The sequence below is a fragment of the Sardina pilchardus genome, chromosome 11, assembly GCF_963854185.1.
Source record: "Sardina pilchardus chromosome 11, fSarPil1.1, whole genome shotgun sequence".
Taxonomy (NCBI): Eukaryota; Metazoa; Chordata; class Actinopteri; order Clupeiformes; family Clupeidae; genus Sardina; species Sardina pilchardus.
The window spans coordinates 32,872,556-32,881,505 of record NC_085004.1 but is presented as its reverse complement, the minus strand read 5'-3'; the positions used below and the strand labels follow the sequence as shown (position 1 = coordinate 32,881,505).

Genomic DNA, 8,950 nt, shown 5'->3' with positions numbered 1-8,950 from the left:
TCAAATGACATTTGAATGCACTTAGCCTAGAATTCCAGTAATGCCATTTAAAAGGTTATACATCCAATCCAACCAGGCCTACCAGCCTAAGAAAAACCAGTAGAAACATTGCTTTGGATTTTCTTTTTTTATTGACATTAACACAGGTGGTACACCGGAAGGTCTTCAGTGACAAAATGTGAAGTTAGAAATTAGGAAACAAAACAAAGATGGAATAAGGGGGAAACATGGAAAATGACAGACAACTTAAGCAAGCTCCTCTTCTCCCTCCTCCTCAAACTCGCCCTCTTCCTCAGCTGTGGCATCCTGGTACTGCTGGTACTCAGACACCAGGTCATTCATGTTGCTCTCAGCTTCTGTGAACTCCATCTCATCCATGCCCTCTCCTGTGTACCAATGCAAGAAGGCCTTGCGCCTGAACATGGCAGTGAACTGCTCGGAGATGCGCTTGAACAGCTCCTGGATGGCAGTGCTGTTACCGATGAAGGTGGCGGCCATCTTGAGTCCCCTGGGTGGGATGTCACAGACAGCGGTCTTCACATTGTTGGGGATCCATTCCACGAAGTAGCTGCTGTTCTTGTTCTGGACATTGAGCATCTGCTCGTCCACCTCCTTCATGGACATGCGTCCACGGAAGACTGCAGCCACTGTGAGGTAGCGGCCATGACGTGGGTCACAGGCAGCCATCATGTTCTTGGCGTCGAACATCTGCTGGGTGAGCTCTGGTACAGTGAGGGCTCTGTACTGCTGGCTGCCTCTGCTTGTAAGGGGTGCGAAGCCAGGCATGAAGAAGTGCAGACGTGGGAAGGGCACCATGTTGACGGCGAGTTTACGGAGATCTGCATTAAGCTGACCAGGGAAGCGCAGGCAAGTGGTGACTCCACTCATGGTGGCAGAGACAAGGTGGTTGAGGTCACCATATGTAGGAGTGGTCAGTTTAAGAGTGCGGAAACAGATATCGTATAGTGCTTCATTGTCAATGCAGTAGGTTTCGTCTGTGTTCTCAACCAACTGGTGAACGGATAGTGTGGCGTTGTAGGGCTCTACCACTGTGTCGGACACCTTGGGGGAAGGCACCACGCTGAAGGTGTTCATGATGCGGTCAGGGTACTCCTCGCGGATCTTGCTGATGAGCAGGGTACCCATGCCAGAGCCAGTACCACCACCCAGGGAATGTGTCAGCTGGAAGCCCTGCAGGCAGTCGCAGCTCTCGGCCTCCTTCCTGACCACATCAAGAACTGAGTCCACGAGTTCTGCTCCCTCTGTGTAGTGGCCCTTAGCCCAGTTGTTGCCAGCACCGCTTTGACCTAACACAAAACACAAGACTCAGTCAAGAGGTTCATTCTCTTCCTACTCAAACACTCCCCCTCCCCCACAAACCACATTATTCAAATCCTTGCGCATCACAGTGAACTGAATCAATATTTGCAAATCTGCCAGCACAATCACAGATGGGATCATGTCCTCTAGCCTTATTTAAATAGAAATGGCAGTTCTGTGGCTTACCGAACACAAAGTTGTCTGGTCTGAAGATTTGGCCAAATGGTCCAGACCTTACAGAGTCCATTGTTCCAGGTTCCAGGTCCACAAGCACAGCACGGGGAACGTACTTTCCACCTGCAAATGTGTAATGGGTTTTTTTTTATTAAAAAAAAGCCCTGAGACCTTAATCTGTTTAAATAAAACATTTGACTAAATTAGTCAGAATGTGAAATCCTGGTTAAATCAACTCAAATAAAAATGTCCTTACCGCTGGCTTCATTATAGTAAACATTGATCCTGTCCAGCTGGAGATCACTGTCGCCATGGTAACTGCCAGTTGGGTCAATACCATGCTCATCACTGATCACCTCCCAGAACTAGAGGCAAAGGGAGGAAAGGAGGAAAAAAAGGTTAGTCGGCTACTGGGAATGTAGGCTGATGACCGCATAGCTTCTTCATTGTAGCCTACATGTAGCCAAATTCCTGACTGGTGTGGAATTAAAATATTTTTTGCATTCAAAATGAGAACTTCGATACTTAAAATCCCCCTGATAAACCTGTAGAGCTCAGTAGACGCACAACGCCATTTGAACAAATCTGGCCACCGCCTGAAAGACCGCCGTCTGGCAGCATGGCTGGCGCTTAGGCAAAATGGAGTAGCCTACGACACTGTGGCCATTTTACTCCAAGAATTCCTTTCTAGGGCGAAGTGGGTTATATCAGACTGATATTCGACATGTCTACGTTATTTGGATTTTTAGAAAAGAAAAAATGACTCCCAGCGCTCAATACAGACGTTGACCGGCATTTCCCTTCGGTCAGTCGGCTTTCCATATACGCACTTTCTATGAGCTGAACCAGATACAGCCGGCCATATTACGACACGGCGCGCGCTGATCCAATGCGGCCAACACCCTTCAAGCTTAGAAGCCGTTTTTCCTCCCGTTATCATACAAAGGGACTTCTGTTCATGAACACCAACGGCTTTTATTACTACAGAAAGATGTTCAGCCACACCCATTAAGGTTCCATAATTAAAGCAATATTTTAGAGATTTTTTTTATTTTCTTCCATTTTTGGTAACAAAACAACGACTTAAAAAATCCCTGTAGCCTAGCCTACATTTCATGGGCAGAACTAGGCTATTTCCAAGGCCTCATAATAGATTGTTAGTAAGAAAGCAGGCCTCGAGGAAGGCGCCAACTCCAAACTCAAATAGCGTAATTAAATAGATGTTTTACTGTTAACATAGAAAATACACGTACCTTGGCACCAATCTGATTTCCGCACTGTCCAGCTTGCAAATGCACAATCTCCCTCATTTTGATAGTTTGTGAGTGTGTTAACTTCAGTGGACGAGATACTTTCAGACGAAACCGGAACAATGACACTGTAATTTGAGATGAACGTCTATATATCCAGTCTGGTCAACTCGCCGGGATTTGCAAGGTTCGCATTGGGTAGAATTGATACTTGGCACGCCCTTTCTGAAATGTCATTGGTTTTGAGTGTCTCGAGGAGGCGTGAAACAATTGGCCGATTGGACAGGCAGAAGAGCGAGTTGATTGGCGGGCGAAGATAACAATGTTTCAAATTCAACTCTTTCGACTGTTACCTGTGCTACATTGTATTACATTATGTCAATACTCAAACAAACTCATTGTATAGCGTGTAGCGCCTCCAGGCTTCAGCCACGTTAACTGAAACATGGAAATAAATGTTTCACTTGGTTGTTAGAGACTATTTCTCTCCCAGCAGTGATTTCTATTTCTGTATTTCGCGTGATAACACTCACAGGAGCCTTCTGGCAAGAGGAATATAGGATTCACTGACAGTCCACTGACATAGCAGTGCAACCGTTGAACCATGGTCAATATGTATCATGATGCAAGCTAATATATCTGCAGCTCTGGGACAAAGATACTGTCGTTTTTCTGAAGTACAGTGCAGTAGGCCTATGCCGTTTCATGTCCAAAATACTGCATTTCTGCAGTGAAGTGCAGCATGCATGATGCATTTTTTATGTCCTACTGCAGTCCTGCAAGTGAGATTCACAAAAAGTATCAAAAACAGACGTTTTTAACTCAAGCAATAACAATGTTCAGTTGTAAGAGTATTTACCTTATATAGAGGATAAAACACAAACTAGACAAAGCCATGTTTTAGTTAGAGCATCTTATAATTCGGGGGACTTCACTGCAGTTAGAATTAGGGGAAATGCTGCACATTTTATTACTACTAAAAGTTAATTTCTTTAACATTTTATAAGGACAATTAATTTGGCTGACACTTTTATCAATAATGATTTATAATCAAGAAACACCAATCAATGTTGTTCAGCCATTTTTAAAGGCCTAAATGAGCTGAATAATAAAACATATCCACTCAATGACCAGTGATGTTACAAACTGTATTTTCTCTCATTTAATGTGTGTGTTTTTTGCAGTTATCAGGCATGGGTGTGCTGTTGTGTTGTGCTTTCATATGTGATCTGACTATTATCTCTACAGCATTATCTATTATGTTTCCTCTTCTTAATACTCACACGTCAGTCTTGTTAAATTAGCAAGTAAGATACCTTTTTTAAATTACTATTTAATATATTCAGTTGAGCTGGCTCTTAAGCAAGAAATGTACTCCTTATACATGAGTCCATGACAATAAACTTGAACTTGAACTTGAACTTGAATTTAGTCTGTGCTGTAGTGCACAGAGCACCTCAGTCTGAACACCAAACAGCTGTGGCCTTAAGCCTACAAAGAGGTCGGTCCTCTTCACATGCCCTACTTTCCTTTGCAGTCAAGACAAAGCGTATCTCAAATTAGCAACAAGAATCAACCATCCCTGTAGCCTTCTACTGTCCCTAACAAAAAATAACTATATCTTACAGTATTTTGTGACAAAATATTATAATAATATCATAGGAATACTGGATATTATAGCAATATGTTGGGACATATAAGTGCTATAAGACTGTACTATAGGAACACTAGGGTAAGGATAATAGAGGCATTACAGAACATTACAGTAATATTACACACTATCATAGGCCTACTATTTAAACCTTACAGAATAACTGGTTATTTTCCATAAGGTCTGTCTCCTCATAAGCCCACAGTCTCACAAAGATGGCAACTGCGCAGCTCAGTCACCATTCCTGGGTGCGGCAACAAGACTACAAGCTAAGAGTGATGTCACAGCGCACATGACCAGCCAGAGCATGAGGTAATGGTTATGGTAATTGTCTTTCATACAGTATGCAGCAGAAGTGAAAAACGTGAGTACACCCTATGTGTAATATCACTTAAATGTCATTGTATCTCCTTACGGTGATTGCATCAGAACATAAGGGTTTTTGCTTTAATGTAACCTAAAAACTAACAGTTGGGATCTTTTATTCAGCCCTAATGCAGGAATTTAACATGCACAAATGTCGGAAAACTTTGTATTATTGAGATCTGAACCTTTAATTTGTTTTCATCACTTTGCATCTTCATCTTTATTTTGGATGAAATACTAAATCTGTTTTGATTGAGAACATACTGTGTATTCAGATTTACATTCTTCTGATTTGTCAGCTGCCCCTTTGTTGGAAGGTTGCTCAACATTTCTCTTCAAAATAACTCAAGGATGATCCAGTGGACTCTAGATCAATTACTTGGTCACACCTTTTTGTTTTCTTTAGCAACTTACCATGATTTCTGTGGAATGATTGTCATGCTATAGCACCTCTGCTTGGGGGACATGTTGGTAGTATTTTGGCTTAGTCATAGGCATTCATGATGCCATCTATAAATGTCATCTCCAAATGTCAACACCTTTGGCACTCATGTAGCCCCATATCACCACACTCCCACCTCTGTGCCCACCCAGCCCATGATAGCAATTTATATGCATATCAGTTTTCCATAGTGTTCTTAAGCTCAATTCTAGATACACTGTTAATTTAAAGACAAATGTTGCTACATCAAACTTAAGAGAGGAGAATAGACAGATAGACTAGTCTTCATATGTTGTATACTGTATATAAAATCAGGCAGCATCTGTTTGTGCTTGTTTCATGTGTGACTACTGTAGTGCTACTACAGTTGTTAAATGGGTTCATACCAGAGAGGGTTAAAGCGGAGTGAGAGGCGCAAATGTTCGATCATTTCCGTGTTCTGTTTTCGCAAAGTGAAGGCGGGGCAAAATCCCCCTTTAAGCAGACCTAGTAAGTGACGTTACATGTGAACTGAAGTGCTTGCCAATCTGACAGAGATCGATATCCCACTATGACGTCTTTGCGACACGCCTCTTTAAGCAGACATGAACTGTTTGAATTTTGCTTGTATCTTGTCAGTAATGAAGGATCTTTGTTCATACTAAATTGTGCAGTGCATTTATTTTTCTAAGTATGAATTGAGGTAAAACAAATGTGTCATTTATTGTCAACTGTAAAACCATGTACAACAGTTTGTTGTTGTTGTTGTGTCAGGACTGCAGTTCAGGAACAACAAGAAAAAGGTCAAATAGGCGAGGTCTACAAATATGTGGGCCAACAACACCCTTAACAGAAGAATGACAGAGACAGTGATGTGTTTGAGCCAAACCTGCACAATGATGATTTCAGAGATGAGAGAGTGAGGAGGACTGTGTTTTTCAACAGCTGTTGGAAAACAATGATGAGCTAATTCAATCTGGTTGGCCAAAAATGTTTTAAGCAATCTCTTCATCCTCATAAAAGTTTTCTTCAAGTGTGGCGTCCTGGCACTGCTGGTACTCAGACACCAGGTCATTCATGTTGCTCTCAGCTTCTGTGAACTCCATCTCATCCATGCCCTCTCCTGTGTACCAATGCAAGAAGGCCTTGCGCCTGAACATGGCAGTGAACTGCTCGGAGATGCGCTTGAACAGCTCCTGGATGGCAGTGCTGTTACCGATGAAGGTGGCGGCCATCTTGAGTCCCCTGGGTGGGATGTCACAGACAGCGGTCTTCACGTTGTTGGGGATCCATTCCACAAAGTAGCTGCTGTTCTTGTTCTGGACATTGAGCATCTGCTCGTCCACCTCCTTCATGGACATGCGTCCACGGAAGACTGCAGCCACTGTGAGGTAGCGGCCATGACGTGGGTCACAGGCAGCCATCATGTTCTTGGCGTCGAACATCTGCTGGGTGAGCTCTGGTACAGTGAGGGCTCGTATTGCAGTATAGTGATGACCATTCCTACTTGTAAGGGGTGCGAAGCCAGGCATGAAGAAGTGCAGACGTGGGAAGGGCACCATGTTGACGGCGAGTTTGCGGAGATCAGCATTAAGCTGACCAGGGAAGCGCAGGCAAGTGGTGACTCCACTCATGGTGGCAGAGACGAGGTGGTTGAGGTCACCATATGTAGGAGTGGTCAGTTTAAGAGTGCGGAAACAGATATCGTATAGCGCTTCATTGTCAATGCAGTAGGTTTCGTCTGTGTTCTCAACCAACTGGTGAACGGATAGTGTGGCGTTGTAGGGCTCTACCACTGTGTCGGACACCTTGGGGGAAGGCACCACGCTGAAGGTGTTCATGATGCGGTCAGGGTACTCCTCGCGGATCTTGCTGATGAGCAGGGTACCCATGCCAGAGCCAGTACCACCACCCAGGGAATGTGTCAGCTGGAAGCCCTGCAGGCAGTCGCAGCTCTCGGCCTCCTTCCTGACCACATCAAGAACTGAGTCCACGAGTTCTGCTCCCTCTGTGTAGTGGCCCTTAGCCCAGTTGTTGCCAGCACCACTTTGACCTAAGGAGAATAAGAAAAGAAACATTTCGGAGACAGCCATTTTGTAATTTTGCTTATACCCTCCCTTCCCCCACAGACCAGCATTATTCAAATCGCGCTGAACCAAATCAATACGTGCAAATCAGCCAACACAATCACTGCTGGGCCTTCACTGAAGTATTCTGACCTTATTTAAACCCATTCAGAGCTACAGTATGTCTTACCGAATACAAAGTTGTCTGGTCTGAAGATTTGGCCAAACGGTCCAGACCTTACAGAGTCCATTGTGCCAGGTTCCAGGTCCACAAGCACAGCACGAGGCAAGTAGCGTCCCCCTGGACATAATACAAAATCACATATACACTTCTTCATTCAGCAGACGCTTACAGCAACTTAAAGAAAGGGAATAATATTCAAGCTACAGTTCAGAGGAGACCTTAGGTAGGCATCCATTTTGGAAAACATTAACAAGCCAAGTTAATTAATTGTGTATTTCAGATAGCCTAATACCAATAAAAGTGCAGTTGTGTTTTGATTGAGTAAAGATAAATCAAATAAGTAACAATAACCGAGTTACAGTTCCACTGAAATTACTTGGAGAACAAAATAAAAACAAATGATTTATGAAAATATATTAAAATGGTGGATATGTCGTTTTGGAAAAGAGCCCTTCAATTACTACTGCATCTGTCAATGCTATTACTGGAGGATAAGAGTAGGCCTAAATCACATACACAATCACATTTCAATGTATTGACTACTAAATAGATGAGCATGGGATTAATAGATAGATAGATAGATAGATAGACATACTTTATTCATGTATTAATGTATCACAAACATGGAGCTTCTAAAACAACTTTCTTTAAAATGTACTTTCTTACCAGCGGCTTCGTTAAAATAGACATTGATTCTATCCAGTTGAAGATCACTGTCTCCATGGTAACTGCCTGTTTGATCGATACAATGTTCATCACTGATGACTTCCCAAAACTATCCAAGAGGGAAAAAGTTACATTTAGCAAAAAAAATAAAGGTTGTAGCATTATAGTATGCATGGTATAAGATAATTAAGAGAGGTGCAGAGAGAAGCTGTCTACACAAGACTGAGTGAATCAAGCTCCTGTATGATCTTATATTAATTCTAAAGCATACAATCTATAGAGATTTCCTGTTAACTTTGAAACAAACATATTAAGAGAATAAAAAACATGGATCTAAGTAAATATACGAGTCTGGTCTTAGTTCTATCCATACAATGTTTAAGTAACTATAACAGAACATACCTTGGCCCCAATTTGATTCCCACACTGACCAACTTGTAAATGCACTATCTCCCTCATTTGTCATGGAAAAACTGGGTACTTTCAGGCACAACTTTGAAAATGGACACTGCTCCAACATGTGGGTCTATATATCCTCTTTGATTTATAATCTTGTTGCTGGGTGGAGTTTTCTCTCTGTGGGAAGTTTCCTGACAACTCACACTGCAATTGGAGGACAGAAACTCACACAGGGGGTTTGGCTAGCCCTGTATAGATCAAGGGTTGAGGCTTAGAGAAAGAGGGGGGGTGTCACAAAGCATCCTTCCCTAGACAATTTATTGCAAAGCTATTCTGAGAAAATGATAAAAGTATACATGCATACAGTCCTTCACGCTTTAACATAAACGTTAACATTAAATACATGCCCACATAGTGTTGCCCTTTAGCTGCCTGGCTGCTATAGCTGTTGGC

General features: G+C 42.7%; 2 protein-coding genes across 2 annotated transcripts; both read right to left on the bottom strand.

Annotated features, from left to right (window-relative positions):
* Positions 1 to 112: 112 nt before the first annotated feature.
* Positions 113 to 2,890, bottom strand: LOC134095770 (tubulin beta-4B chain-like). Its single transcript, XM_062549449.1, has 4 exons — positions 2,748 to 2,890; positions 1,751 to 1,859; positions 1,507 to 1,617; positions 113 to 1,307 (listed from the first exon to the last, which is right to left on the bottom strand). The coding sequence occupies exons 1-4, from the start codon at positions 2,802 to 2,804 to the stop codon at positions 247 to 249; spliced, it is 1,338 nt and encodes a 445-aa protein (XP_062405433.1). The 5' UTR covers positions 2,805 to 2,890; the 3' UTR covers positions 113 to 246.
* A 2,996-nt stretch (positions 2,891 to 5,886) lies between these two features.
* On the bottom strand, positions 5,887 to 8,572 carry LOC134095900 (tubulin beta chain-like). The gene is made up of 4 exons (XM_062549615.1): positions 8,501 to 8,572; positions 8,099 to 8,207; positions 7,439 to 7,549; positions 5,887 to 7,235 (listed from the first exon to the last, which is right to left on the bottom strand). Exons 1-4 carry the CDS (start codon positions 8,555 to 8,557, stop codon positions 6,178 to 6,180), a joined length of 1,335 nt encoding a protein of 444 aa, XP_062405599.1. The 5' UTR covers positions 8,558 to 8,572; the 3' UTR covers positions 5,887 to 6,177.
* Between the last annotated feature and the right edge of the window lie 378 nt (positions 8,573 to 8,950).